Genomic DNA, 15,307 nt, shown 5'->3' with positions numbered 1-15,307 from the left:
TATGTTAGTTTGGCTAAACTTATTTTGTTCCGTCGGGCAACCCTTGGTGATTATGTATCTTTATAATGGCTTAGAGCTTGTGTTTGTAATACATTTCTTAACTTTATTTCTGACTGGAGTTTTCCTTCCATGGCCACATTGGTCATGGTGTTTGCATTTATTGGGTTTGTATTGAAATTATGTTGATGGTTGTATATACTACTTACTGGGTCCAAAGATTCATCAACCTTGATGTCATTCCTGCACAGATGAAAATGCTACAGCAGTTCCATAGATCATAATGAAGAGTGGCATGTGAGCAGTTGTATGACTGATTGGCTGATCTGTGCCATGTACAGCTTTGGCAATAAAGATTAATCATTTACACGAGGCTTCTGTACCTCTGTTTGGTAGACAGATACCAAGTTTAGTACTGAAACAAAGAATTAGGTTAATCTTGGCAGGTAATAGAGTGTCTATTTGGCTAAATGTGTCTGGATGTTCTAACTGCTGAGCAGCTGGACCCTGACCACCAGAGAGTTAGATGTGATAAATGATTAATGATCAAAATTCAAAGTTAAGTTGAATCTCAGGGTTCCCTGCTGAATGTGTAGGTGTCAAGATATAAAATTAGAGCATGGTAGAAGTGAGCAGTGGAGTGACGTTGATGTGGCATGGAAGTAGATAATTTCAGTGTTAGAAGATTAAAGTATTTTGGACCGTAGTGCTAGCAAGAGTCTGTTTGCTAGGCATAGTAAAAGAGAACATTTTATAGTTATCATCGGCACGGGGATAGTATGAAAAAATAAAGTAAAGGATGATGTCACCAACTGAGGTTGTGTGGAGTGAGAAACGGAGGGGACCGAGAACTCAGCACTAAGCCCTGGGGACACCAACTGGTAGGTGAGGTTGGAATGGCCACTGTGGTTAGTGCAGACATCAAGAAGCACTAAGAACAATAAACAGACTAGTTGGAGAAGTAGTGGGGGAACCAAAGACTTCTTTATGTCCAGATACTAAGCAAGACTAGAGGCAGAAATATACTAAAGTGGTTCACAGTGTTGAATACAGCTGAGAGGTTGAGAAGATAAAGTGGAGTGATTGGGGTGCACAGAAGTTAGAATATGCATAAGAGCCTTTTCCATAGATTGGAATCTAAGAGGAGCAAATTGCAGAGGATTACGTAGACTGAAGAATGAGGTGAGGAGAATACAAACCTTTAGGTGTAGAAATGATAGGAGTAGGGAGAATAGTGGCAGTTGTCTGGGCATAAAGGGGCAGCTGTTAGTATTTTGGCAGGAGAAATTAACAGATTTGAAGCACTGGTGATGTATTCTACAGAAGTAGGTAGCAGGCATAGTAAAACAGGATGTCAGAGAAGAATATAGGTGTAGTGGCTTCAGTACGTGGGAACAGAAAGGGTTTAAGGGTTTGCATGATGGAACAGAGAAGCTAAGAATGGAAATTGATTCTGAAAGAGGTGTCACTGTATTAGTGTTGAAATATCCAGTGCTTTGGTAGGTGTGTTGAATAGTGAGAAGGAAGTATGTCATCCTCAAAAATTGTAGTGAATCACATTTCTCTACATAGTCATGGACACCAAAGATTTGTTCCCTTTCTCTGGGCCCTGTTATTACTTCTATTATGATTGCGTGACATGTGACACTGCTATTCAGTGACACGTGGGTGCTCTGGTGGTAAAATGGTACTGTCAAAGTGGGATTAGCCTAATTTCGCTATTTCTTTTGTCCATTTTTTCTAACTTTGCACGTGTGCTATAATGTACAGCACTCATACAAATGTGGAGACTTTTTAAACCATATTTAAGCATAATGTTTTGTTCTGTAAGCATACACAACCAGTAAAAATAAATCCATGACAAATATCCCACACATACCACAGTGCAAGGGTATGTGTGTTTTGCAAGCCAGCCTAAAATGAACCAGTGGAGGGGATGATGGCAGCAGAATGATAACTTTATAGATATGCCACTGTCCTGCTGTCTCCTTTTCGTGCAAGGTGATACTGCAACATTGGATTCTGCACTGTGCTGCGTCACTTCTAAGAAAATCTGGACCAAAGTTTGAAGGTCAAAACATTTAATAGGATGACCCTCTTGACCCACCAGGATACCCCCAGAATTGCACCTTGGTCCTGTCTAACTGGAAACTGATATTTTTCAAAGGAGCTTTACATGTTGCAGGTACTTTTTGCCTTTCATGTTTAATAATTCATATCTCCAGTTCTCCTTGCCAAATTTAATCATCTTGGTGTATTTTTCTTAATATATTTTCTCTTTTATAAATTGTATTGGGAATTGCATTGTATTTTTTCTTAAAGATTAAGATGTATTTTACTGCTGAAATGTAACAAGGGGATTGTCTGCTGCTTTTGCAACAGCTCCCAGGAGTGACCAAGTGATTCAGAGGCCAAAACGATTGGATTTATCAAATTCACTTATTTTAGGATCTCACCTCCTGCCTAAACTATCACCCTCATAAATCATGCAGCACAATACACACTCTCTTTTTAACTTCTCACAACAGTAATATGATTTCTAACCATCTCAGTTTACCTCCCTTCTAAAATATCTGAATACTTCCGTCAGAATCATGTTTTGGCCTAGGGTTGCAAGGGCTCTCCTTCCTAACTTAATAATTCCAGTTGAGTAAAGATTTCCGGAGAATTTGATGTGAATTTCCTAACTTAATAATTCCAGTTGAGTAAAGATTTCCGGAGAATTTGATGTGAATTTTCTAACTTAATAATTCCAGTTGAGTAAAGATTTCCGGAGAATTTGATGTGAATTTCCTAACTTAATAATTCCAGTTGAGTAAAGATTTCCAGAGAATTTGATGTGAATTTCCTAACTTAATAATTCCAGTTGAGTAAAGATTTCCGGAGAATTTGATGTGAATTTCCTAACTTAATAATTCCAGTTGAGTAAAGATTTCCAGAGAATTTGATGTGAATATGATGAGGGAACCAGCTAAGTCCTTGCAGTGAGTGTTGCTTTATGTAGCCGGTTTTCCCATAGTATTGGATCTTAGAGGCCTCTGTAGATGGGTGTGCAATGGTGTTTTTAGTACTCAGATGGAATGCGTGATGCTTTGCTATAAGAAAGGACTATTGCGATGCAAGTACAAATAACGAAAGGTTTGCTCAGTCTGATCTCCCCCCATGTCCAAATCTGAAACTTAACTATGATTTCTCACTCAAATCTCACTCATTTCAAACATACGTCTTTTTTAAACCACCAAGTTATGGATTGAAAACATGTGACGTTTGATTTTTCTTTGAGTAGTACAAACTAATTATTTATTTTATGGTAGATCATCAGTTAAAATACAATGATAAATCTCTGTAAGCATCTGAAACGTAAATTACAGGCATCTGCAATGATGACTGTAAACATCGATTACTTAGTGAGAAATAGATAAAATCTGACACACTGGATACTAAATTCACTTATATGCAGACAACATTACTTTTCTATTGGGGTGCACTTACCTATATGTCGGCCATACATGTGGTACCAGAAACTGAAGCAATATGCTGTGTTTGTAGCTCCATATGGGTTTTTGGGAGCTAGATTGAACAAAGGACTAACCAAACGGGCCATCTCTCCTTCTTGCCTCGGCCGCGATGTCTCAATGTAAAGGTAGAAGCCTGGTAGAGTAAAAAAGCAATATAAACGATTACAAACTGCAACTTCGCATAAGTTGAGTACATTATCCTCAACACATCAGAGTTGGAATTTAAGAAAAAAGGAACAAGTCCGGAGACAACATTAACAGCCTAACTATAGTGTATCCTCAAAATTTCCCCTAAGGTGGTATGGTTTTATCTTATAAACCTATACTTCAAATATGTGTTTCCTGGAGTTCACTCAATTCATAGAGCAATGGCCCTATCAAAATAGTCGTATGACATGGAAGCTGTATGAATTATTTCACACATTATTAACTGTATTCTTGGACAACACACGATATATAAGAATACTTTGTTCAATTGTTTAGTACAAAAGATGGGCCAACTCTATGGTAACTGGAATGAATTATTAACGTTGAGAGGATTAAATCATTTTAAATGTGTAGACTCACTACAAAGGGGCAACAAGAGCTAATTCGTTAGTAATGTATAATAAAATATCATTTAGCCATTACATTTAAAGTAATATGATGCATACCATTCTATCAGTCCTTTCAACAGTTAATTTGTTTATAAACAATAATTAAAACTAACTGTGTTTGCCAGAGAGTACATATGGACTGCATGTGCTACACTGCAGTAGTGAAATGGTGAGAGTATTGTATAAAGCCCCTTAGTAAAATAAAAATAACTAAATATATATAAGGTATGTTTTATCATTTGTGGGTTGTTTCTATGCTAAACATGTTCTTTGTGATTAACTATCAAATAACAATTTAGACTAGTATGCAGTCACAACATCAAAAAATGCATATTTATTCCTGAAAACAACATTATGAACGACATCATAATAAACCATTGATATATAACAGGGCAAGCACCGACTGCATCTGTGACCTTATTGAATGTCTGTTTCGTACACATCTGAAAATGCTCCTCAGTTTGCAGATTCACTATTTAATTGTCAGTGCTTGAAGTACCGGGGCTGCATGATAGAAAGTGCCAGCTCGGTGTAACAGGTAGGTGCACCAGTTGTTTGTGCCTCGAGGCACTTTGGGATTACAAAAGGGACTTCAGACTTTTCTGTGGCGCCTTCTGCAGTATGAATCACATTAGTATAAGATATGCACCAGCGCACTCATGAGGGACATTCTCTAATATATGGGGCCATGGTCTCATGCAAATCTGGAAACCCTCTGCCTGTACAATCACACTCTTATTACAGATGCTGGCAAATAAGCTGTCAGGATTTACACTGTTTGTATGCCACACAGAGGGTGTGCACAGTCAGTGTGCCTCCCACAAGACACCCTTTGAAGGAGAGGGATGGTTCCCACAAACCATCCAGCCCCCCTGTGCAGGGTGGCAGTAGCTCACTGCACTCATCTGGGAGAGGGAACCCTGCCCTCTTTCGAAACTGAGGCCGGGTCTCTGCCTGAAGTGAAAGGCAGGCACATAGCTTTAAGCAGCCAGTGTGACTTCTACTAATACAGTGTCCACGGTGCCAGGATGAGCTTGCCTCTGCACTCTGAACAACACACTGACTATAATAAGGTACACTTTCCCAGTCTGTGTTTCACACATCAAATTATGAGTGGGCAGCAGTGCGGAATAGGACAGTGAGCACTATCCTGGTCTCAGCGCGAGGGTCTTATATTCAAATATTTCATGCATGTATTTTATTCATGGTTTACAGTCAGTTATTTTTTTCTGAATTTCTCATTGGACTTATTTTTTATTTAACTTTAGATTTCTTACTAAAGTACTCACAAATTGTGGAGTTAGGATGTTTGTATGTAATAATTTTAAGTAATCGGATCATGTAATAAACAATTAACAGCCAGGTGATAAAAGCATATTTTTTACAAATAAGACATTATTAGTTTCAAGATTTATAATATGCAGAATCCATTATGAGTTTTGTGTATTGCCAATTGTGGTCATATTTTTCAATGGCATTTCTCCGGTGTAGATGAATCGATAGATTAATCACATCCATCAAATCTGGCTTGTCTATTTAAATTCCTGTTCACAAATATCACAACTTCTACCACATCTGGATAATAAAACGTACGAGCCTTTGGCTTCAACATCTGGAGAAGAACCAAATCTGAAAAAGTGAAAATTATATTTTTTTCACTGTTACTCTTGACCCTCTCAAAATAATCTATGGGCTCATCATATGTATAGTCACTATAGCATAATTTATGTGAAGATCTTCATGACCGAGTAAAATGCTTTGCAGGAAGCTAGTGTTCGAAATTCTCGAACGTTCTCCTCAAATGTTCTCCTGAACCACGAGATTGATATTCACAATTGTTAATTAATTGTTAACCAATTTTGGGAGACTTTTAGCCCCTTGTGGGCAGCCCTGCAGCAGATGCTGTGACTGCCCTGAAGGCGGAGCACTACCCTGAACATGTTGTTGCCCTCTTCGCAAAAGGTTTGCTATTCAAAATCAAACTTTCAAAGCGAGAGTTTGTTTTTGAAAAACAAAAAAGTCAATAGTCCTGATGTATGCAGAGGCTCTGCATGTGCAAACCTAGTGCTTCTCCACCTCTAAATCGTGCGGAGGAACTACGAGTTTGGTGAGGTGGGGAATCTACCAGGTTATGAGGGTTTTCAGCAGAGCCAGATGGGCCTTTTATTCCACTGTACACTCCTCTGGTGGCTGGAGCCTTTGGAGGCCGATTTTGAAAGCCCAGGGCTGCTCCTGGTGACTCTGTTCCTATTACCTTGAGGTTAACTGCATCAGACATGGGTTGGATTCAAGAAACAGACAAAAAGTGGGAGGGAGCACTGAGATACAGAGAAAGTGATTAGAGAGGGAGAGGAAAGAACAACGTGAGCAAATGTCTGGAGATCTGTTCTAGCATGACCTTAAGTTTTTGTCAGAGAAATTGCATGTTTAGAAATTTGCAAATCTCAAACGTAAAGGAGAGGTTCCTTTTATGAAGACTTTCTGGTAAACAAGAAATATTTTATCCAACTCATTTCGATCATTATTGTCATCTCAAAAAAGACAAATGGCTAGGGAACCAAAATGTGAATACTTTCGCATAAAATGCCTTACAAAATTGTTAGTGGACAAGATGTTATGCAAAAGAAATTCCTACTTACACAGCATTTTAATTGTGCTATACGTGTTTTATGGGTTTTTGGAAGACTGAGGATTCCAGACACAAATTGACCCTTACCATACTTAGAGCCACTGCGATCAGTGCTTGGTCCAGTATTTGGGGTATATTTTGTGTCCCTTGTTATGGCACTTTGTCTGGTCCAATCAAAAACATCTGTATCATCTTGAGTAAACAGACATATGCTTGCATCTTCAAATCCACAGTGAAACTCTCCTGTAAAAGAATCAATTACTCTGGTTTCAGAAACTGCACATTTCTAATACAATATACATTGAAAAAACATTTCGAAATACTTTGTGGTTTTTCTTTTGTGGACATTTTATTTTGCTCTACAAACGAATACAAAAATGTGTACACACATGAACAACCTTTTACCAATGTTTTCCTATTCCCCTAAAAGGCCCAATCCATTCATTCCCCTAACTCCACTTAAACAGGCCCATGCAAGAATACAACTTCATAAAAAACATTCAGAGTCTATTGAAGACCTGAGGAGGTTCCTGAAGACACATCAATATAAAATCATAATTGGGCAGTCATGTAGACATTTGGGGGGTGATTCTAAGTCTGGCGGGCGGCGGAGGCCGCCCGCCAGACTTCCCCCTCCAAAATACCGCTCCGTGGTCGAAAGACCGCTGAGGGTATTTTGGGTTTTGCACTGGGCTGGCGGGCGACCGCCAAAAGGCCGCCCGCCAGCCCAGTGCAAAACACCCTTCCCACGAAGACGCCGGCTCAGAATTGAGCCGGCGGAGTGGGAAGGTGCGACGGGTGCAGTTGCACCCGTCGCGAATTTCAGTGTCTGCAAAGCAGACACTGAAATTCTTTTTGGGGCCTTCTTACGGGGGCCCCTGCAGTGCCCATGCCATTGGCATGGGCACTCCAGGGGCCCCCAGGGGCCCCGCGACACCCCATACCGCCATCCTGTTCCTGGCGGGAGAACCGCCAGGAACAGGATGGCGGTATGGGGTGTCAGAATCCTCCATGGCGGCGCAGTTTGCTGCGCCGCCATGGAGGATTCATTTGGGCAGCGGAAAACCGGCGGGAGACCGCCGGTTTTCCACTTCTGACCGCGGCCGAACCGCCGCGGTCAGAATGCCCAGCGGGGCACCGCCAGCCTGTTGGCGGTGCCCCCGTCATTTTAGCCCTGGTGGTCTTGGACCGCCAGGGTTAGAATGACCCCCTTGGTGTGGTAATACCCAGAGGCAAGTAGATTTAAAGTAGTGTTATCCTTAACATTATCACAAAATCCACATCCTCAGTTGACATATGAACCTCGTATTCTCCCCGAATGTTGTGAGGTCTCAGCCTCACCAAAGGATTTTGTTTTTTTGTTCCTCATTACCTTTACACATGTGTAGTAAAGGAGCCCCCAAGGCATTTCTCATTGTAACCAAATTGCTTTTTACAACTTACTACTTCTGTAGAATTGAGTCTGAGTTAGTGACCTCGAACTAATGGATGCTAAGCTAAAATTGAACCATTTTGTGACTGCATCACCTTCTCAATAATTCAAATTTTATTATTGCAGCACCATCTATCTAGCCACATTGTACCATATCAAAGGGCTAAAACAATTATAAATACTGTGCAGAAGTGCTCTTGTTGTGAAATATTATGTTAGTGATGTAACAATAAGTTATTTTTTCTCATGTATTTGCTGAAAATGTCCTGTAATTACGTTCTGGATCACCGACAGAATATCAGAACCAAAAATATTGTGTGGACAGAAAGAATATTTGTGGCAAAAATATTGAGGACCAAAATGTTGAGAAGGTACATATAAATATGTAAGTATAGATTTACTATACCTTGAAGCTATATATGTAATAAAGGTACATGTATATGCAGAGTTATATACAGTAAAAACATTGCTCACATATAAAAACTTACCTTCACAATATTTTTATACTCAATATTGTTGACACAATATTTTGTCCACATAATATTTCTGATATTTTCTCTAAACACCACTGAGGTTAATACAAGTTTCCACAGTTTCCTAACTGTTTTTTTAAAGGATCACAATCAGAGTTCATGGGTAAAGGCTGCCAAGTTTTGTTGTGTTGGTGTCACAACTGAGGGGCAGTGACCCATACACAGACAGTTATTGCCTGTATTCGCTTAACACATAAATACTTTTCAATATTTCTGTTTACCTAATGATTCAACAAAATAGATGTCATGTCAGCAGTTGCCAATTACATTTGCAACTTTGGTAGCCAATATGGATCAATGGGTAAGTGGGTGAAAAATAAACCTCAGGAATATGATTCCATCATTCACATTTTGGGACCGAGGCCTCTGAGCTTTCAGCACAACTTGAGATTTATCTGATCAGCATTTTGCAAAAAAACAAAAAACAAAATTTTTCTAGCTGAGTGAAAAATACGCATCTGTGCCTCCAAGTCAATCACTAAAAATTATGCCTGATGTATTATTGGTACAACTCAGCTTCAGTGCACATGCATATATTTTGAAGGACTTCCAAAATAGGGCTGGTTATTGGTTTTCCGTGTTGTAATGATGTTAGGGAGTCATCCAGCGGTGCAATGAAAAAATAAAAAAAGAGTATCACAAAAAGCGTGAGATCTGTCTATGTTGGTAGCAGACATTCAAAATTCTGCTTTTGTGGTGGTGTGATGATAGTTCATATTTTTCTATTAGGCTCTTATGCTATCTATACATTTCGTTGACTGCGATGACATACAATTCGTCTATCAGTCATAACTGCTCTACCTTTCAATTAAGAGATCATTTTTGTTTGTGGTTTAAAGCTGTTGGATAAGGCTCAACAGATTGCCCATGTTGTCCACCTGATAAGGTCCCATGTACTGTGGTGCTGGAGTTCTTCCACATCGACTCCCACACGTCGACTCCTCCTTCCCTGTCATTCATGGCTGTTTAACTGGGTTAGTGGGCTACCTGCTGTTGTATTTTCCATCTTTGGCTGAAAGATGCACCAGCAATTCAAACTTTTCTGTATTACAACACACTTCTGTGTACTAAGTAAGTTGAGGGCTCTCCAGCTTCAATATGCCAGTGAGCCATCATTCTAGCAACTATAGCTCACGACAAAACATTACGGGGGATACCAGAGCTGCAATAAACAGGTAGTAACCGGTTCAGACGAGGAAAGGTAAACAAATGAAGGTTCTGCTGTAGAATGCATTGACTTAACTACACCAACCCCACAGATTTTACAGACCAGAAAATAACATTGTCACTGATAACAGAGAAACGCAAGTACAAACTACTTGATTTGAATGGTGTACAAGAGTTTTACTTATGCCTCACACAGCCACTCACTGTCCCAGAGAGCTGCTCAAAGCCTCAATGTGGAACACATGGAATTAACGTTGCGAAGAATAAACAAAGCAGGACATTGACTCATAAAACTGCACAACTTCGTTATCATATCCAAATTATTTAACGCTGAACACTCACCCCATGGACATCATTTAGGGGTGTGACCCCTTGCTTGTCCTTTGCAACCCCTGGCACTGCCTTTGAGACCCCTGACTTCAGAGATGGCAAATTCAGTGCTAGGAACACAGTAACAGCTCTTCCTTGTGGACATCACTTGGGACTTCACTCTCTTTGTTTTCTGTCAATTTTTATTAAACTAATAGTGAATAACAACATATTATTCACTGTTTATAAAATAAAAAGGCCCAATTAGCTTAAATATGTCCTTCCATTGCAGCTGAGGAAAGTAAAAATGCTTTAAAATTTATGGTGTACGCGTACTTGCAGGCCTGATTGTGTTTATGTGAAAGAGTGTGTGTGTAAGGGTGAATTTGTGGAGGTCAAAGGCACGTGATGTCACTTCTGCTGCCTCTGGCATTTTGGTGAATTGACGTCCATGACTCCCCCTGCTCCTTATTTAAGAGGTTTCAGGATGAAAAGTGCTAATAAGTTTGTTGATACCAAAAAAGGTCAGAGATGTCTTTGTGTGGAGGGAAAGGATACAATTTCCATGGGGAGGATGTGGGTGAGTGGGACAAAAGGTGCATTTGCAAGAATGCAATGGCATTTATCCATGCTGAAGTTTACACTGTATAAAATAAAGCAGGTAGAAATCCTATTTACCTAATGCGATATTCTCGAAAATATTCAGCTTATGAATATGTTTGTGATTAGGGCCCAAAGGGTATGTTATACAATGCATTGGATCTCATAACCTAGAACTATGCACCATAATACTTCAAATAAAAAGAAAACAAACAAATAAAAAATAGACATATATAAACTATATACGTCTTTATATCTGTATGTTGAAAACCGCTTTCTTGAAATCTGTACTCAATAATGTTGGAATTGTAACCGAACTATTACATGGCACTAAAGCCAAAAAGGTTGCTTTAGGATTTCAATTCATTCGCCATTTCATTCCATCACTTTTTGCCTCCTTTCTGCCACAGACGCTAGACTCAAAAACTCGCAGTGTGCTGCATAAAACGTCCAATCAAACCACACAGTGCTGTTCAAAAGACATGCCCAGAGTGCAATTTCTAAAAAAAGTAAAGTTAATATAAAACTTACTGCTTGGGGCTGAAAACTGATCGGCCATGTAATATGTATCACAGGCAGCAAACGACAGACACATCACTTTAAAGTCCTTGATAAGCATGTGAAACATTGTTCTCTTTTAACCCCATTGTAAAAATGTGATTACAATTCAGAACTGCTTCGTTCACTGTCCAGTACATTCAAGAAAATAATTCAACCTTTTTTAATGAGAAAATACGAAATTGAAACTCTTCAAACTATTATGGTGACCTATAAAACACCATCTTGGGCTTTAAACTCCCATTCACGAAACTGTGTCTACAGCAAACTTGTCTGATTTGCGAATTCTGATCCAGTGTGCAGATGCACTTCGGTAAAAATAGACTCACCTCCCTTTTCTCCCAGGTATTCACTCTATTTTAAATAACCCTCCTTCACTCCCAATTAACATTTACGAAATTGATTGCCTCGCTTAGTCCCATTCAGTGGTGAGAGGCTGGGTGATTACCTAGTAGGAAAATGCATGTCAAATCACCAACCGGCATCTAAAAATAAGGCTTATACCTGAAAATCAGCTGTACTTTCAAATCCCTAAATTGCAATCTAACTGAATGCTACAAACCGCATACCTCCTATTGCGTTTAAACAATGTAGTTTAAATGAGACAAATTATGTCCCATCCTGCAAATCTGCAAATGATGAACTTTGTGCTGCCAGCGAGAGATAACATGCCAAAAGAGGCTACATCTTGCACAAATCTTTAGAAAAGTGAATGGGACTTTGATGGCAATCCCATTTTGTTAATGTTTCACTGTAATATCATTCGTGGCATCTGCACTAATAACAAATGTTAGCATTTGATGTCATTTAAATGAGAATGTCTCAAATTTATGCTTCAAGCAACACTGATCCATCAGGTAGCTGTCTAGAGTGTGTTAATCAAACATTTGGGCAGCTGTAGGAAATGGTTTGATTCATATTAGAATCGCCATTCCTCTTTTGTTTTCTTTCTAATACCATTTACTAAATACATGAGGCCTTTTTGGCCACCACAAGGCTTCTGAAACCCCACGTTTCTGAGTTTCACTTTTAAAATTCACCCACCGGTTAATGTTGTGGGATGTCCATAACGGGATGGAGAAAACCCTGTGCATTTTGAACATGGCAGCACTGAACCTCCTTCAGCCTACAATTCCGGCAGGAATGAGGGGAGCATGAGTACTACGAAGGAGACGATAGTAATACAGTAATGAAACTATTAGCTCCGCCTCTGTGTTCTTTATTACTTTCAATAAATACAAGAGGACAAACCCGTTAATAATCTAAAGGAGGATTAGAAAACAGTAGATCTGATGTAACTTCGACAAAACGTTATTTCCAGCAAAGAGTAAAAAACACAGGAAGCAGACTAAACCAATAATGACTGAGAGAACAGACCTCAACATGTTTGAAGGCAAAATCTGCATAAACTAATAAAAAAAACGGAGTGACAAATATAGAGGTAGGGCTCCAGGTGGCAGCCCTACAAACAATAAAGACAGTGAACCAGTGGCAAATGCCCAGGAACCACATCCAGCCCCTCGATTGACCCAAATGAAATGAGGGAGACTTAGTCACATCAAAAGCCCAAATGCTGAGTCCAAAGCCAATAGTTAGGAGCAGACTCGAAAGGTTCATGCTCACATATGCAATCATCCATATCCCTCAAAGCCCCCCAGTTATGCCTTTAGTGACTCTTGGGAGCACCACAAACTCTTTCAGGCGAAAAGGCGAACCAAAGAATCTGTGCGGCCCAGAAAAAATATCAGTGAGAATCACCGACCTAAAATCCCATTGACGACGTAGGGATGGGATTGGCACCAAAAACACCAGTTTACAAGACAAAAAGGTTCACGAAGATGTTTTTCAATGGTTCAAACAGAGGGTTCTGCAAACCTCTCAACATCATAGGAAAATTCAAAGCAACAGTATTCTAGGAGCATTCAGTAATGAAAATATTTTGAGGAGTCTACAGACTAGAACTCAGTGTCACCAAAGGATCTTCAAAGACCAGAACATTCACCCACTGGATCCTTAAAGTGAGCACAGTCAGTCCATATTGACACCATCGAAGAAAAAAATCCAAACTCCAAAGGGAAGACAGGATAGTGGCTGCAAGCATTTAGAAATGTATCAACCCTGGAAAGAAATCCAGATATGATTGTAAGTTTGCCTTAATTGTTGTTGTGAGAAATCTAGACAGCCTTACCTGCCTGAGACCCATATGCCGTGGCAATAACCTTTCAATCTCCAAATTCCACCGCACCAACTGAGAATGGAACAGCACCAGAACTGAAGCTTCGATGGATTGAGAGCCAGAACTGGAAGGACGCTCACAATCAGATTAAGCAGTAGGGAACACCATATACAAGAAACACACCAAGAACCCAGCAGTAGTATCTCTACCCTCCCCATTGCAAATGTTTGTAATTCCTGAGGATGGAGAGCTACAGGGGGAAATGCATATAGAAAACCCATCAGCTGCAGAGCTGCAGAGCATCGACCACATTGCAGAGGACCAAGGAATCGGCAGCTGAAGCATCACACCAATCTACTATGCCAGGAAATTAAAAAGAGCTAAAGATGGATCCCAAACCTCCTGCACAGGCCATGAAATGCCTTTCTCGAAATGTAGTAGTGTTGAGAACACTGGAACACTCAACTGATAGGATCCTCTCTGAGATCCATATTTCTCTGTGCACCACTACATCCCAGGAGCAGAGGATAAGGGAGAAACTTTACTGACCAGGCCAAGTGCCATTCAACATCTCCAACAGAAGGAATAAATATATATATTCCATCCAAAAACTTTCAAAGGACCCCATCATGACTGCACTGTGTTGCACTGATGTTGGCCACAAAGACCACTGAAAGACAGGTGTTGATGTGATCTTCTATATAAAATTGGTCATTTGAAGCCTCCAGAGTAATATGGGGTGATGATGAACATGTACTAGTAGAAACAATGTGAAGAGACCTGAAGTTGGGTTCCACTGACTAAGGAGATAGGAGAAAGGAGTTTTGGGTGGTGATATGTGTAGGAAAGTACCCTATTTCTGGCAAGGTTACGCCCCACTTTTTGCCTGTTGTCACTGTGTTCACTGAGATCCTGCTAACCAGGACCCCAGTGACTATGCTCTCTCCCTTTAAATTTGGTTGCCTGGACCACACACACCCTACATTTGGCATACTGGTACCTTTTTATAAGTCCCTAGTATATGGTACCCAGGTACCCAGGGCATTGGTGCACCAGGGGTCCCCCATGGGCTGCAGCATCTATTATGACAACCGTGGGGAGCCCATGCAAACTCTATCTGCAGGTCTGCCACTGCAGCCTGCGTGAAAGGGTGCAGGCACCCTTTCACTGCACCAGGTCACTGTAAGTCACCCCTATGGTAGGCCCTGCTAGCCGAGAGGACAGGGTGCAAGTACCTGTGTGTGAGGCACGAACCCCAGCCTCCATTTTCATAGACTTCGTGAGTGCGAGGACGCCATTTTACGCGTGTACTGGACATAGGTCACTACCTATGTCCAGCTCCATAATGGTAACTCTGAACCTACGCATGTTTAGTATTAAACAGGTCGGAATCATACCACAATACTGTTGCCAGTATTGGAAGTATAATTCGATGCACAGCCCTCTGTGTGCTTCTCCTGTGATGTGGGACCCTTATTCAATTGTGCTGCATGGGCTCCTCTGCGACTCCTGGGTCCTTGTCCAGTGGGTCTCCTGTGGGGGCTGCCTTTTCTTCTGTGGGCTCTATGCATTGCTGAGGGTCCGCTGAGACTGCCCCCCATGGGTTGAGTCCTCCTCTTGTCTTTGCCAAGGCTTGTTAGTGGCTTTTCCAAGCCACAGACAGACTGCAATCTTCCATCCGGCATGGGATGTCGACTGCATCCTCCAGGAACTCTTCTCTGGCTCCAGGGCTGCATTGCTGACCTTCTTCGTCCTACAGTCGACCGACTCCTGCAACCACAGTTGGGTGGGT

The 15,307-nt window shown here is 40.7% G+C and overlaps 1 protein-coding gene across 4 annotated transcripts in view; it reads right to left on the bottom strand.

Annotated features, from left to right (window-relative positions):
* Positions 1 to 15,307, bottom strand: part of MDGA2 (MAM domain containing glycosylphosphatidylinositol anchor 2) — a 1,412,234-nt gene that overhangs the window by 46,720 nt on the left and 1,350,207 nt on the right. For all 4 annotated transcript variants that reach the window (XM_069208709.1, XM_069208707.1, XM_069208708.1 and 1 more), the window contains 2 exons: positions 6,828 to 6,983; positions 3,490 to 3,648 (listed from right to left, as the gene is read on the bottom strand). In XM_069208709.1, coding sequence (XP_069064810.1) covers positions 3,490 to 3,648; positions 6,828 to 6,983 — 315 coding nt within the window. The remainder of the gene's footprint in view (positions 1 to 3,489; positions 3,649 to 6,827; positions 6,984 to 15,307) is intronic.

This window comes from Pleurodeles waltl, chromosome 9, assembly GCF_031143425.1.
Source record: "Pleurodeles waltl isolate 20211129_DDA chromosome 9, aPleWal1.hap1.20221129, whole genome shotgun sequence".
In the NCBI taxonomy this organism is placed as follows: Eukaryota; Metazoa; Chordata; class Amphibia; order Caudata; family Salamandridae; genus Pleurodeles; species Pleurodeles waltl.
The sequence above is the reverse complement of the archived record's forward strand: the minus strand, read 5'-3'. Positions and strand labels throughout refer to the sequence as shown.